This window comes from Salmo salar, chromosome ssa04, assembly GCF_905237065.1.
Source record: "Salmo salar chromosome ssa04, Ssal_v3.1, whole genome shotgun sequence".
Taxonomy (NCBI): Eukaryota; Metazoa; Chordata; class Actinopteri; order Salmoniformes; family Salmonidae; genus Salmo; species Salmo salar.
In genome coordinates this window covers 74908971-74925275 of record NC_059445.1, presented here as the reverse complement: position 1 = coordinate 74925275, position 16305 = coordinate 74908971, and the positions used below count along the sequence as shown (strand labels likewise).

Genomic DNA, 16305 nt, shown 5'->3' with positions numbered 1-16305 from the left:
CAAGACATCAGTCAGGAAGTTAAAGCTTGGTCACAAATGGGTCTTCCAAATGGACAATGACCCCAAGCATACTTCCAAAGTTGTGGCAAAATGGCTTAAGGACAACAAAGTCAAGATATGGTAGTGGCCATCACAATGCCCTGACTTCAATCCTATAGAAAATGTGTGGGCATAACTGAAAAAGTGTGTGCGAGCAAGATAGCCTACAAACCTGACTCAGTTACACCAGCTCTGTCAGAAGGAATGGGCCAAAATTCACCCAACTTATTGTGGGAAGCTTGTGGAAGGCTACCCTAAACGTGTGAGCCAAGTTAAACAATTTAAAAGGCAACGTTACCAAATACTAAGTGAGTGTATGTAAACTTCTGACCCACTGGGAATGTGATGAAAGAAATAAAAGCTGAAATAAATCATTCTCTCTACTATTATTCTGACATTTCACATTCTTACAATAAAGTGGTGATCCTAAATGGCCTAAGACAGGGAATTTTAATGATTAAATTTAAGGATTAAATGTCAGGAATTGTGAAAAACTGAGTTTAAATGTATTTGGCTAAGGTGTATGTAAACTTCCGACTTCAACTGTAAGTACAAAATATGCTAAACAATACTGATACTTTGCACATATAAAATACATAGAAAAAGTGCTTTATAAGCATCTTGGTTAGTTACACAATGTGGTAATACAAATACATGTTGAAGGAAAAACTGAGGTGTCCAGTAGATGTCACAAAGTATCGGACACATCTTCCTCTCCTGTCGTTTGGCTCAGTTTACACACTGGTCTCTTTTTCCATCTAAGGGAAAGGCAAAAAATAGACCATTGACATATCAGACATGCATCATCATCTCAGAAACATCATCTCTGCAAGTGTGTGATTCTGGTTTCAAGTAAGCTTCAAAGAATGGTTGGTTGTTGATAAACTAAGTTGATAAAAATGCTTTTCACATTCTCAAAGTTTTGGGTTCAAACTTCTTGAATATAAACTGTTAAATATGAAACATGAAATATTTCCACCTGTACATATCACGTCCTGACCCTAGTAAGATGTCATTTTCTATAGTAGTGTAGGGCAGGGCGTGACAGGGGGTGTTTTTTGGTTTATCTATGTTTTCTATTCTATGTTTAGGTTCTAGTTTGCCTATTTCTATGTTGGGATTGTTTGGGGTTGATCTCTAATTGGATGCAGCTGATCCTCATTGCCTCTGATTAGAGATCATATTTAAGTAGGGGTTTTCCTCATTGTGGTTTGTGGGTTATTGTCTTTTGTGTAGTGTGTTGTCCTCTCTGCATCACGGTTTGTTGTTTTGTATTTTCAAGTATTTCTGTGTATTGCATTCAGTTTCACTTTTAATAAATATGTGGAACTACGAACACGCTGCATCTTGGTCCGCTCCTTCGAACAGCCATGACAGAATAACCCACCATAAAAGGACCAAGCAGCGTGGTAAGGAGCAGCAAAGGTATCTGGAGGAATGGACTTGGGAGGAGATTCTGGATGGTAAAGGACCCTGGAGTCAGGCTGGGGAGTATCGCCGACCGAAGGAGGAACTTGAGGCAGCGAAGGCAGAGCGACGATACTACGAGGCGTTATATGCACCGATAGGCAAGTGCGAGAGGCACCCCAGATTTTTTTGGGGGGGGACACACGGGGAGTTTTGCTAAGTCAGGGTGGAGACCTGAGCCAACTCCCCGTGCTTACCGTGGGGAGCGGGGGACGAGGAAAGCACCGAGCTATGCTGAAATGCGCACTGTATCGCCCATACGCATTTAAAGCCCGGTGCGCTCGGTGCAAGCTCCTCATCGTTGTCGGGCTAAGATTGGCATTCAGCCAGGAAGGAGTGTGCCTGCTCAGCGCATCTGGCCGCCAGTGCGTCTCCTCAGCCCAGTTTATCCTGCGCCTGCTCTACGCACGGCAGTCCTCATTCCCCAGCACAGCCCAGTTCGCCCTGTGCCAGCGCTCCGCCCGTGCCGGGCTACAGTGACCATCCAGCCAGGACGTGTTGTGCAGGCCGTGCGCTCCAGACCTCCAGTGATGATCCATGGCCCGGAGCTTGTAGGGATGATCCATGGCACGAAGCATCCAGTGATTATCCATGACGCGGAACCAGTAGTGATGACCCATGGCACGGAGTCTCCAGCGACGCTCCTCAGCCCTGAGCCTCCAGCGACGCTCCTCAGCCCTGAGCCTCCAGCGACGCTCCTCAGCCCTGAGCCTCCAGCGACGCTCCTCAGCCCTGAGCCTCCAGCGACGCTCCTCAGCCCTGAGCCTCCAGCGGCGGTTGGCGGTCCGAAGCCTCCGGCGATGATCCATGGTCTGGTTCCTCCGGACATACAGAAGCGGGGGGGATCAGTGGGCGGTGGGGGTACTACGCCCAGAATCAGAGCCGCCGCCACAGACATTAGTCACCCACCCTACCCTCCCTTTGTGTTTTTGTGGTTGTTTTGTTGGGTTTTTGTTTGCATTCAGAGTCTGCACCTTTGGGGGTACTGTCACGTTCTGACCCTAGTAAGATGTCATTTTCTATAGTAGTGTAGGGCAGGGCGTGACAGGGGGTGTTTTTGGTTTATCTATGTTTTCTATGTTTAGGTTCTAGTTTGGCTATTTCTATGTTGGGATTGTTTGGGGTTGATCTCTAATTGGAGGCAGCTGATCCTCATTGCCTCTGATTAGAGGTCATATTTAAGTAGGGGTTTTTCTCATTGTGGGTTATTGTCTTTTCAGTAGTGTGTTGTCCTCTCTGCATCACGGTTTGTGTTGTATTTCTGTGTATTGTATTCAGTTTCACTTTTAATAAATATGTGGAACTACGAACATGCTGCATATTGGTCCGCTCCTTCGAACAGCCGTGACAGTACAATTGTAGAGCTCATGTATTATAACTCCAGTGCCCCGTGCCTTTTTGACCAGCTGGGTTGTGTCCCTAGAAACCAACAAACAAAAACGGACCAAAACATGGAGGGACTACCTGAACTTGTCAATTAAGACACTTGTTTTCCATTGCAAAAGGTTTTGCTACGGTGTGCACTAAGGAATATGACCCTGTTGTCCCATGTGGCCCTCTTACAATACCCTGCCAGCAGAGAGCATCACACATACAGCAGCCTTGGTATTATATGGCCTTACCCTGGGAAGGTCTGCATGTGAGTGATGGTGTCTGGAAGAGGCACTCGATAGCTCTCAGGCAGCAGGAGGCTAAGCAACCCAGACAGAGCTGTAAGACTCCCCATTAGAATGTATGGCAGCGACTTGGAACAGCCTCCTGTGTCAAAGACAGCAGCAATACATGAGAGAGTGGAAAACATTGTTTTCAATTAGATCAGCTCAAAACAATACTATGAACAAAAGGTGAAGAGACTTAAGAGTGTTTTATGCTCTGCTTCTGCCTGTCTGGCAGAGGAGGCTAGTGGGAGGAGCTATAAGAGGATGTGCTCATTGTAATGGCTGAAATGGAATAAATATAATGGTATCAAACATATGGAAACAACATGTTTGACTCAGTTACATTAATTGCATTCCAGCCATTACAATGAGCTCGTCCCCCTATAGCTCTTCCCACCAGCCTCCTCTGATGTCTGGATGCATAAATCACCTGGTTGGACTGCATTTAACAAGTTTAACCAGGACTGGATACAATAAAGAGTAAATGTAAGAAGGTAAGAGGAAGCCCCAGTTGCCAGAGAGAGTTGGGTGGAGGGGTTCCAAACTCATACAGATTGGACAGGACAGGAAGTGGCAGAGTGGGCAGAGTCATCACACACACCTGTCTAACGAGGGAGAGGGAGGGGAATGTGTGTCTACCCAACAGACAGAGAGGAGAGAGGAGAGGAGTTGATAGGATAGCACTATATTTTTTACTACTAAATATTTTGTATTTATTGAGAAACTATATGGTAACAAGCAATACTTGCAGTTAGCTATTCATTTTCCTATTTATCGAGAAACTACACGGTAACAAGCAGTACGGAAAAATCAATTTGTTTAAGTGGTGGGGATTGTGTACACTTGCTCTTAAACTCGCTGTTGTTCATTACACAAGACTCAACACCATAGTTCATTTCTAGTTATTGTATGTAATTACACATTTTTTACACATGTAGTTTCTGAGAAAATACAAAGTAAAAAGTGCTGAACTTCACATCCTAAACTTCAGAATGACAGTGATAGGCTAAACAATAACAAAGTGACAAAGGGGTGATATTACTGCTCTGCAGTGCTTCCATGTGCAGATCTGTCTTTCCTTTAGCTTCGCTTTGAGTCCTACCCACCCAGATAGATGAAGTATGGGGCAGAGATGCTCCCCACTCTGGAGGCCATGGAACAGGCCCCTATGGCTGTGTTCCTCACGACAGTGGGGTAGAGCTCAGCCGTGTAGGCGTACACGATGGAAAAAGCTGCAGTCACACCAAACTTCCCCAGCATCTCTAGTGCAGTGGACACAGAGCTCAGATCTGCCATAGACACAGCAATGAAGGGCCAATGAAGGTCATGTCATAGATTCTTATAGAAGGGTTCATTTGTTTTTGTAATATACTATTCTGTACCTGAAATCTTGTCACCATTCTATGCCATCAATTGTCCGTTTTCAAACTCAATATTGTTGATTCAATCTGATTTTTATTTGCATGTCTATTTCTCTCTATTATTAAGGGTGATGTGATAACAGAATACCTTTATGAATACCTCTATCTTTGTTTGAGTCTTACTTGGTGGTATGAGGTTTATGCAGAGCAGCACCACCCCACCCAGAAACAGAGTGGAGAAGAGACACAGGCGCCGTGGGCAGCAGCGGAACATGAGCCAGGCCATGGTATAGGCAGGGACCTCAATGGCAGCCGACAGAAAACAGTTCAGATAGGAGCTCCCCGCCAGGTTGGACGTGTTCAGTGACAAGGCAAAGTACCCGATGGACAGAATGGTCCTGAAGAGACAAACATAGGTTGCGTCCATCATTGTTTGCGTCCCACCTAATTCCCTATACAGTGCACTACCCTTGACCAGGGCCTGTAGACATGGTCTTTTGAAGTGACAATCAACACACATTACTGTAATATGCTGGTGCAGGGAATGAAACCCTCTGTCAAAACGGTGCAGGGAATGAAACCCTCTGTCATAATGATGCAGGGAATGAAACCCTCTGTCATAATGGTGCAGGGAATGAAACCCTCTGTCATAATGGTGCAGGGAATGAAACCCTCTGTCATAACGGTGCAGGGAATGAAACCCTTTGTCATAATGGTGCAGGGAATGAAACCCTTTGTCATAATGGTGCAGGGAATGAAACCCTTTGTCATAATGTTGCAGGGAATGAAACCCTCTGTCATAATGGTGCAGGGAATGAAACCCTTTGTCATAATGTTGCAGGGAATTAAACCCTCTGTCATAATGGTGCAGGGAATGAAACCCTCTGTCATAATGTTGCAGGGAATGAAACCCTCTGTCATAATGGTGCAGGGAATGAAACCCTCTGTCATAATGGTGCAGGGAATGAAACCCTCTGTCATAATGGTGCAGGGAATGAAACCTTCTGTCAAAATGGTGCAGGGAATGAAACCCTTTGTCATAATGGTGCAGGGAATGAAACCCTCTGTCATAATGGTGCAGGGAATGAAACCCTCTGTCATAACGGTGCAGGGAATGAAACCCTCTGTCAAAACGGTGCAGGGAATGAAACCCTCTGTCATAACGGTGCAGGGAATGAAACCCTCTGTCATAACGGTGCAGGGAATGAAACCCTTTGTCATAATGGTGCAGGGAATGAAACCCTCTGTCATAATGGTGCAGGGAATGAAACCCTCTGTCATAATGGTGCAGGGAATGAAACCCTCTGTCATAACGGTGCAGGGAATGAAACCCTCTGTCAAAACGGTGCAGGGAATTAAACCCTCTGTCATAACGGTGCAGGGAATGAAACCCTCTGTCATAACGGTGCAGGGAATGAAACCCTCTGTCAAAACGGTGCAGGGAATGAAACCCTCTGTCATAACGGTGCAGGGAATGAAATCCTCTGTCATAACGGTGCAGGGAATGAAACCCTTTGTCATAATGGTGCAGGGAATGAAACCCTCTGTCATAATGGTGCAGGGGAATGAAACCCTCTGTCAAAACGGTGCAGGGAATTAAACCCTCTGTCATAACGGTGCAGGGAATGAAACCCTCTGTCATAATGGTGCAGGGAATGAAACCCTCTGTCAAAACGGTGCAGGGAATGAAACCCTCTGTCATAATGGTGCAGGGAATGAAATCCTCTGTCATAACGGTGCAGGGAATGAAACCCTTTGTCATAATGGTGCAGGGAATGAAACCCTCTGTCATAATGGTGCAGGGAATGAAACCCTTTGTCATAATGTTGCAGGGAATGAAACCCTCTGTCATAATGGTGCAGGGAATGAAACCCTTTGTCATAATGTTGCAGGGAATGAAACCCTCTGTCATAATGGTGCAGGGAATGAAACCCTCTGTCATAATGTTGCAGGGAATGAAACCCTCTGTCATAATGGTGCAGGGAATGAAACCCTCTGTCATAATGGTGCAGGGAATGAAACCCTCTGTCATAATGGTGCAGGGAATGAAACCCTCTGTCATAATGGTGCAGGGAATGAAACCCTCTGTCATAATGGTGCAGGGAATGAAACCCTCTGTCATAATGGTGCAGGGAATGAAACCCTCTGTCATAATGATGCAGGGAATGAAACCCTCTGTCATAATGGTGCAGGGAATGAAGCCCTTTGTCATAATGTTGCAGGAAATGAAACCCTTTGTCATAATGGTGCAGTGAATGAAACCCTCTGTCATAATGGTGCAGGGAATTAAACCCTCTGTCATAATGTTGCAGGAAATGAAACCCTCTGTCATAATGGTGCAGAGAATGAAACCCTCTGTCATAATGGTGCAGGGAATGAAACCCTCTGTCATAATGGTGCAGGGAATGAAACTCTCTGTCATAATGGTGCAGGGAATGAAACCCTCTGTCATAATGGTGCAGGGAATGAAACCCTTTGTCATAATGGTGCAGGGAATGAAACCCTCTGTCATAATGGTGCAGGGAATGAAACCCTCTGTCAAAACGGTGCAGGGAATTAAACCCTCTGTCATAACGGTGCAGGGAATGAAACCCTCTGTCTTAATGGTGCAGGGAATGAAACCCTCTGTCAAAACGGTGCAGGGAATGAAACCCTCTGTCATAATGGTGCAGGGAATGAAATCCTCTGTCATAACGGTGCAGGGAATGAAACCCTTTGTCATAATGGTGCAGGGAATGAAACCCTCTGTCATAATGGTGCAGGGAATGAAACCCTTTGTCATAATGTTGCAGGGAATGAAACCCTCTGTCATAATGGTGCAGGGAATGAAACCCTTTGTCATAATGTTGCAGGGAATGAAACCCTCTGTCATAATGGTGCAGGGAATGAAACCCTCTGTCATAATGTTGCAGGGAATGAAACCCTCTGTCATAATGGTGCAGGGAATGAAACCCTCTGTCATAATGGTGCAGGGAATGAAACCCTCTGTCATAATGGTGCAGGGAATGAAACCCTCTGTCATAATGGTGCAGGGAATGAAACCCTTTGTCATAATGGTGCAGGGAATGAAACCCTCTGTCATAATGGTGCAGGGAATGAAACCCTCTGTCATAATGATGCAGGGAATGAAACCCTCTGTCATAATGGTGCAGGGAATGAAGCCCTCTGTCATAATGTTGCAGGAAATGAAACCCTTTGTCATAATGGTGCAGGGAATGAAACCCTCTGTCATAATGGTGCAGGGAATGAAACCCTCTGTCATAATGATGCAGGGAATGAAACCCTCTGTCATAATGGTGCAGGGAATGAAACCCTCTGTCATAATGGTGCAGGGAATGAAACCCTCTGTCATAATGGTGCAGGGAATGAAACCCTTTGTCATAATGGTGCAGGGAATGAAACCCTCTGTCATAATGGTGCAGGGAATGAAACCCTCTGTCATAACGGTGCAGGGAATGAAACCCTCTGTCATAACGGTGCAGGGAATGAAACCCTCTGTCATAATGGTGCAGGGAATGAAACCCTCTGTCATAACGGTGCAGGGAATGAAACCCTCTGTCATAACGGTGCAGGGAATGAAACCCTCTGTCATAACGGTGCAGGGAATGAAACCCTCTGTCATAACGGTGCAGGGAATGAAACCCTCTGTCATAACGGTGCAGGGAATGAAACCCTCTGTCATAACGGTGCAGGGAATGAAACCCTTTGTCATAATGGTGCAGGGAATGAAACCCTCTGTCATAACGGTGCAGGGAATGAAACCCTCTGTCATAATGGTGCAGGGAATGAAACCCTTTGTCATAATGTTGCAGGGAATGAAACCCTCTGTCATAATGGTGCAGGGAATGAAACCCTTTGTCATAATGTTGCAGGGAATGAAACCCTTTGTCATAATGGTGCAGGGAATGAAACCCTCTGTCATAATGGTGCAGGGAATGAAACCCTCTGTCATAATGGTGCAGGGAATGAAACCCTTTGTCATAATGTTGCAGGGAATGAAACCCTCTGTCATAATGGTGCAGGGAATGAAACCCTTTGTCATAATGTTGCAGGGAATGAAACCCTCTGTCATAATGGTGCAGGGAATGAAACCCTCTGTCATAATGTTGCAGGGAATGAAACCCTCTGTCATAATGGTGCAGGGAATGAAACCCTCTGTCATAATGGTGCAGGGAATGAAACCCTCTGTCATAATGGTGCAGGGAATGAAACCCTCTGTCATAATGGTGCAGGGAATGAAACCCTTTGTCATAATGGTGCAGGGAATGAAACCCTCTGTCATAATGGTGCAGGGAATGAAACCCTCTGTCATAATGATGCAGGGAATGAAACCCTCTGTCATAATGGTGCAGGGAATGAAGCCCTTTGTCATAATGTTGCAGGAAATGAAACCCTCTGTCATAATGGTGCAGGGAAGGAAAGCAACAATTCAAGCACCATTACTTAGCTCCTCATACAAGAAGTCAGACTGAAAAAGGCATTTATTTAGTCGACCGAAACATCAACCAAATAAATGATCGCTAGGTAACAGAATCTGTGTGGGAACCCCTAGATAACGTTATCTGTGTGGGAGTAATTCTTGTATGAGGTTGGAAACCAAGATGGGGATAAAAACATTCAGTATCTGGGTTTATGGGGCAGATGAGTTTTGTTTGTTTGTTATTTGCGATGCAGGGTGTCAGGGGAACGGACAAGACTCACCAGACCAGCCACAGCGTGATGGACACCCAACGGATGTTGCTGGACCTCACCAGATCACAGATGTTGTGGGCCACCAACTTCCCAGCCTTGGGGTCTAACTGCAGTACAGTAAAGCACACTTGTCACAACAGGCATGCTTGATTAAACTTGTGCAATGGGTTGACCTACAGGCTCAGCCATGAGTTTCAAAGGACAGTTATACAAATTATGTCAACAATCTACCATCTGTGTGGACAGAGATTAAGTAGGATGGGGATGAGAAATACAAAGGGCCTTTTCTGTTACGGAACAAGTTGACAGCTCATATGTCAGGTAGACTAACCTGGCTTGGATAAAGCAATATATGCTGAACAAAAACATAAACATAACATGTAAAGTGTTGGTCCCATGTTTCAGCTGAAATAAAAGATCCCAGAAATGTTCCATATGCACAAAAAGCTTATTTCTCACAAATGCATTTACATCTCTGTTAGTTAGCAATCTCCTTTGCCATGACAGGTGTGGCATCAAGAAGCTGATTAAACAGCATTATCATTACACAGGTGCACCTTGTGCTGGGGACAATAAAGGCAACTCTAAAATGTTCAGTTTTGTCAAACAACACAATGCCACAGATGTCTCAAGTTTTGAGGGAGCATGCAATTGGAATGCTGACTACAGGAATGTCCACCAGAGCTGTTGCCAGAGAATCCAATGTCGTTTTAGAAAATGTGGCAGTACGTCCAACCGGCCTCACAACCGCAGACCATGTGTAACCATGCCAGCCCAGGACCTCCACATCCGGCATCTTCACCTGCGGGATCGTCTAAGGAAGGGGGTGGTGGGTGCTGAGGAATATTTCTGTCTGTAATAAAGCACCTTTGTGGGGGAAAACTCATTCTGATTGGCTGGGCCTGGCTCCCAAGTGGGTGGGCCTATGGCCCCTGCCCAGTCATGTGAAATCCATAGATTAGTGCCTAATGAATATATTTCAATTGACTGATTTCCTTATATGAACTCAGTAAAATCGTTGAAATTGTTGCATGTTGTGTTTATATTTTTGTTCAGTACACAAAACAAATCAATTATATTTCTATCTCAAAGCAAGTGACAACCAATATGCTCATCTTATGGACTACAACCTCCACAAGTAAGGGTATGTCATAATGTTATAGGCTTAAATGACAGCATGCCACATTGAGAAGTGAAGGAGATAAGTAAATACACATAACACAAGTTAGCCTGGAGGTAATTTTACGGGTCATGTGCACCACAGCAGGTCAAACACACTGGATTGTATTCATTAATAATCTTAGAGTAGGAGTGCTGATCTAGGATCAGGTCCCCGTGTCCATTAAATATCCTAGATCAGTACCTGTACTCTGAGATGCTTTAAGAATAAAGGCCAAGGTGACAAGGTAAAAATCTGTCGTTCTGCCCCTGAGAAAGGCAGTTAACTCACTCTTCCCCGGTCGCCAATGACGTGGATGTCGATTAAGGCTGCCCCCAGCACCTCTCCGATTCAGAGGGGTTGGGTTAAATGCAGAAGACACATTTCAGTTGAATACATTCAGTTGTGCAATTGACTAGGTATCCCCCCTTTCCTTTCCTTTGTCTAACAACTCCCTGGACTAAAACTTCAGATGAAAGTCGTAGCTACCTGTAGGGCTGCAATGCCATGCATGATACCTCTAGAAAAGGTTAGAAACTCAGAAACAAAAGCTTGAGAAGCCTTGACTGGACTAATCACGTTCACAGTGAGAAGCCTTGACTGGACTAGTCGAGTTCACAGTGAGAAACCTTGACTGGACTAATCACGTTCACAGTGAGAAACCTTGACTGGACTAATCAAGTTCACAGTGAGAAACCTTGACTGGACTAATCAAGTTCACAGTGAGAAACCTTGACTGGACTAATCAAGTTCACAGTGAGAAACCTTGACTGGACTAATCAAGTTCACAGTGAGAAACCTTGACTGGACTAATCAAGTTCACAGTGAGAAACCTTGACTGGACTAATCAAGTTCACAGTGAGAAACCTTGACTGGACTAATCAAGTTCACAGTGAGAAACCTTGACTGGACTAATCAAGTTCACAGTGAGAAACCTTGACTGGACTAATCAAGTTCACAGTGAGAAGCCTTGACTGGACTAATCAAGTTCACAGTGAGAAGCCTTGACTGGACTAATCAAGTTCACAGTGAGAAACCTTGACTGGACTAATCAAGTTCACAGTGAGAAACCTTGACTGGACTAATCAAGTTCACAGTGAGAAGCCTTGACTGGACTAATCAAGTTCACAGTGAGAAACCTTGACTGGACTAATCAAGTTCACAGTGAGATTGGTAAACAGCCAGACAGACATTCCAAACCCCATGGGGTTCTTTTATTGTTTTGTTCCTATCAGTAGGCTGTTAATAATCATAACTCACACAATTGGAGAGAGATGAATGAACAAGTAGCGGAACAATTCCAATGACATAAGAGTGTTTTGAAACTTGACCAGGTCCATAGGCTGTCATTGTGGCGGTTTATGTGAGCTCATATGTAAGTGTTCTGAAGTGACCTGTGAACTTTAGTGTTTGAAGTCCTTTTTGATCATTTAATTACTTGTTTTTAACTCCACAGGACGCTGAAAAACTCAAGATTGTAATAATTAAAGCTAAAGGGGAAAAACCACAGAAGGATACCAGTGAAATAGAAGCTAGACAAACATCTTTGGAGTAATGCAAACAAACAACTTGTCCAAAAACAAAATTACTTTTGTGTGACTGAGAGGATTCTATGTGATCAATATGGTAAGAATTCCACATAATCTAGAGAGCATGGCTATAGCCATATTGTTATTACCTTCACAATCTTTTCAGAGCTCCAGTATGTGCATAACGGTAAAAGCTAAAGGTTGATCTGGGATTGAAGAAATCACCTGTTCAGGCCGGAAGATGACCTCGGGTGCTGTGACTCTGTTCCTCCTGGCAGCATCTCTCAGTATGGCCTCAGCCTCCTCCACTCTTCCCTGAGAGAGCAGCCATCTGGGAGACTCTGGGATGAACCTGCAACATCACAAAAAATGACCAGGTTCATATCAAAGGTAGCCTGGTCCCAGATCTGTTTCTGCTCTTGCAAACTCCCTTGCCGTTACTGTCAAGCCAAAAACAATTGGCATGACAATGAGTGACATGGAGTTAGGATGATAGCACAGACAGACTGGCACTCATGCTATATCAGAGTCAAGTAATTGAATGGGCTTTAGGGAAGGATTGAATACCCTGCATACAGTATATTACGCACACCTACCACCAAAAAGGGACATAGAGGAACCCTGGGAGGGTCAGGGCTAGCATCAGCATCCTCCAGTCTCTGATGAAGAAGGCCACTGCTGGAAGGAGCGTGTAGCCAATGGTGTAGAACATACAAACTCCAAGAGTGGAGTAGATTATCCGTTTGGATGGAGATAAAATTTCAGTTCCTGTAGATGAGAAGAATTTCTAAATGTATGAGAAGTTAAATGGTGCATCGGGCTTAAAGAAAACATTGTGCACATCAACACCAGTAACAACTGTGTAATAATGACATTGGATAAATTCATGAATGAATGATCAAGATAAATAAAGATACCTAGCACAAATGCAGCCACATAATTTGAGATTTGCCCCATCCCGACAACAAAGAATAAGGCACAGAATACAACCCAGGATGGAGAGAAGACCTGGAAAAATGTGAACACAGTCTGGACTCCCATGGTGGCAAAGAGAACATTTTTCCTCCCAAACCTGAGAGAAATAAAAGTTAGGTTGAAATCATCCACATGCAGATTTTGAGTAGGCTATTCCTAAACATCTTCAATCAGATGAAGAATTCTAAATGATCCTCCAATAAAGTAAGAATATGAAATGTTTTTATGGGATACTGTGTAACAGTTTTCTGTGCTTATTGCTAAAACTAATCTCTAAGGAAATGATGAAAAACAGAAAACACATAGCCATGCATTGGGGAGGAAGAGTCCAAACTAAAGATGACAGCAAAGCTTAACATGTGACATAGGGTTTGTTCCAAATGGCACCCTTTTCCCTATATGGTGTACTCTTATTGAACAGAGACCTATTGGACCTGGTCAAAATAGTGCACACTATGTAGGGAAAAGTGTGCCATTTGGGACTCACACAGGCCAACCATTCATTACCTGTCAGAGAGCTGGCCAGAGAGGAAGGAGCCAGTGAGGACACCACAGAAGAACACAGAAGAGGTCAATGGGTTCTTCCACTTATCAGCACACACCAGGTCCCACTACACTCATACAAACAATCACACACACACACACACAAAACACACACACACACACACACACACACACACACACACACACACACACACACACACACACACACACACACACACACAGAGCATTAGGCCCATAAAATGAACGCATTAAGGGATAATGAATGATGGGCAAAATAATTGGACATACAATGGACATAGTAGTTGGGCAATATGAACAATCATTGGGCTAAATCCTAAAAAATAACATTTAGGTGAGACGTTTGGGAAGATCAGATGAATAGGTTTAGTTTTAAAAAAGGAAGTAATTTGTCGTTATGGATTATTGGTAGATTGTACAATTACATTCTTCATCTAGGCCTACTGTGTACCACATGGAGGATGCCTGTTCATCTGAGATCAATAGCCTTTTGTGAAGCAGCCAACCGCAAACATTTCAGAACGTGAGCTCATCGTATAGCCTATGCAATATGCAGTTGGAACCCGTATGGTGAATAGCCTACATTCCCAAACGTTGATGATGGAATATGCTAACAACTGTGCAGTGATGCATAAATTAATACTTTGTTCAATGCATGTGATGTCCAAGATGCCAAATATGTAATTCATTTGCCACGGAATAGCTACAAAATGACAGTGAAAGCAACGCAACAAAGTTTCACTTGCTGCAACAATGTTTTACTCGCATAACAATGTGTCACAGTATAGATACAAAGTGAGTGGAAGCAATGCAACAATGTTTTACTCCCATAAAAACAACAACATCGTATCCAGACAGACAACCGAAATAAAACAAAAACCCCACCCGCTGTAACCGTCGCAAAAAGTGGATGCGCGCCATCTCTCATCTCATCATACCTCGGACACAATAGTTGAGATGTACGTCCCCCGATCGTATTCCCAGCCATCCAAACAGGTCTCGTGCTGTATTTCGGAAACGTTGACATCGATCCCTGGGACATAACCTCTTTCTGAGAAACTCTTTATGACATCGAGTTTGTATCTGGCGCATTTACTGAGCACAACAGTCCCGCTTTCCTCCTCCAAAGGAATACTGTGATTTCTCCATTCGCCAGTAATGTTCGCATTTGCGGGTATAAGGCAATGGTGGGATGGTGTATCACCGATGAACACAATAGACATACCTGTAAAGCCGTTAGGGATGATACTCAAACATAAGAGAAAGAACACCATCTGTTGGAAAGGTCCCCATTCTCCAAGAAAGGCAGTGTTATCCTCATAGCCAGTCTCAGTCATTATAAAGATTGGAAGTGGGTTATTAGTGCGGCCCAGTGGAGAGAACAGCTTGTCCTTTATAGGGGGAGTAATTTGGGGTTGGAGTACCTCACATGTGAACCCCAACGTCAAAAGAGTGACATATGACCCCGTTATTTCTCAAGGCTCACTTGTTCTCTCACCCTGGTATTTAGCTGTTGGTTTCATTTTGCATCAGCTAAATCCATCATCTTTAAGAGGGTAGGTAAATCTAGAACACACAGGGAGTCTGATAATACAGGCAAATGTGTATTTACACATAATGCATTTCCACAGAGATATCATTGCATTCATAACTGTAAATAGTTATGATAAGACCTCCCCAGGTTGTGAAAGTAAATAACATTCTTCTGGAGACTGTAAGAGCTGTTGTATGGTGTATCTCGAACCTAATCTGAGTACAGTGATAGATTAGAGGGAAATGCTTGTTTTATGCTTGGTTTATATATCCAGCATGCTGCTCTAAAGAAATGTTGGTGACTGAAGTGATGCGTTCACCTTTTCCTATGCATTTATTTGAGTGGAATCCCCAAAAATATTTAGATGTTGTGTTAAATTAAAATGTTCTCCTCTCTCTTTACCAAGCACACTGACAGAAAAATGAGAGATTACACCGAAGTCATTGCTTTCATGGGGCAGAATGGACTTTACTTCTGGATGGTTTTCTTCCTTCTGAACAGTTGACCACTGTCTGTGTTTATGATGACCATGTGGTCGGCATTATATCTGACACGGAATCATTAAAGAGGTGCAGAAAGTTCCTAATGCCTCCTCGACATTGTACTTTGAGTTTCTGGTTGGTTCCCTGGTCCCAGGCCAGCTGTCTCTGACAGTTATATATACGGAATTATGTCTGTTATGCACAGTAATTTGAGATAAAATTCATGATTAGATTACGCTGCTCAAGGGCAGATCATATAATATTTAAAATAACCTTAAGTATCTATTGTACCGTATCAGACTGTTGTTGTTTTGTCCACTTTGGAAGTCCTCTTCGCCCCTCTTTCTGCTGTGTTTTTCCTCATCCTCATCTAGTCCTTATCCCCCTCGTGGGAGGTCTTCTGTGTTATTTTCTTCTCTGTTCGTGCCTCTGTGATATCCCATAATGCCACTACATGTGTACTGGGTAAGCAAAGGAATGAAGTAGAGAAGCTGTACTAAAGATGTTACTGAGGTAACAGCTGGCTTCTTTACTTTGCTTCTCAGGAACTCACGCCAACTGCCAATTAGGGGTCATACTGTCAACTGGGGTTTTGTCCTAGCATATCTAGTATCTACATTGCTTTTCAGAAGGAGACCCCTTCTGTCAACTTTTTGTCTCTTGTGAACCTCTTTCTGCTGGAGATGTTCCGCAAAGAGCAAGCAGAGCAGTGGAGCAGATGCAGTCAAAAGGGTATGTCCTGACATTCAAGGCCACAACACCTTTATGAGTTCATCCTGATATAACTGCATCGTGTCCCCAGGTTGTGCCAAAGGGAGAAAAGGTTAGGACTACCTGAACAAACAGGAAAGATAAAACTCTGATTATATCATTTATTTGTAAGTGAT

The 16305-nt window shown here is 43.9% G+C and overlaps 1 protein-coding gene across 1 annotated transcript; it reads right to left on the bottom strand.

The window, feature by feature from the left end:
- Nucleotides 1-363: 363 nt before the first annotated feature.
- Nucleotides 364-14807, bottom strand: slc22a21 (solute carrier family 22 member 21). The gene is made up of 10 exons (XM_014198016.2): nucleotides 14341-14807; nucleotides 13388-13491; nucleotides 12823-12977; nucleotides 12502-12673; nucleotides 12131-12257; nucleotides 9227-9324; nucleotides 4709-4923; nucleotides 4271-4453; nucleotides 3129-3264; nucleotides 364-797 (listed from the first exon to the last, which is right to left on the bottom strand). Exons 1-10 carry the CDS (start codon nucleotides 14737-14739, stop codon nucleotides 728-730), a joined length of 1659 nt encoding a protein of 552 aa, XP_014053491.1. The 5' UTR covers nucleotides 14740-14807; the 3' UTR covers nucleotides 364-727.
- Between the last annotated feature and the right edge of the window lie 1498 nt (nucleotides 14808-16305).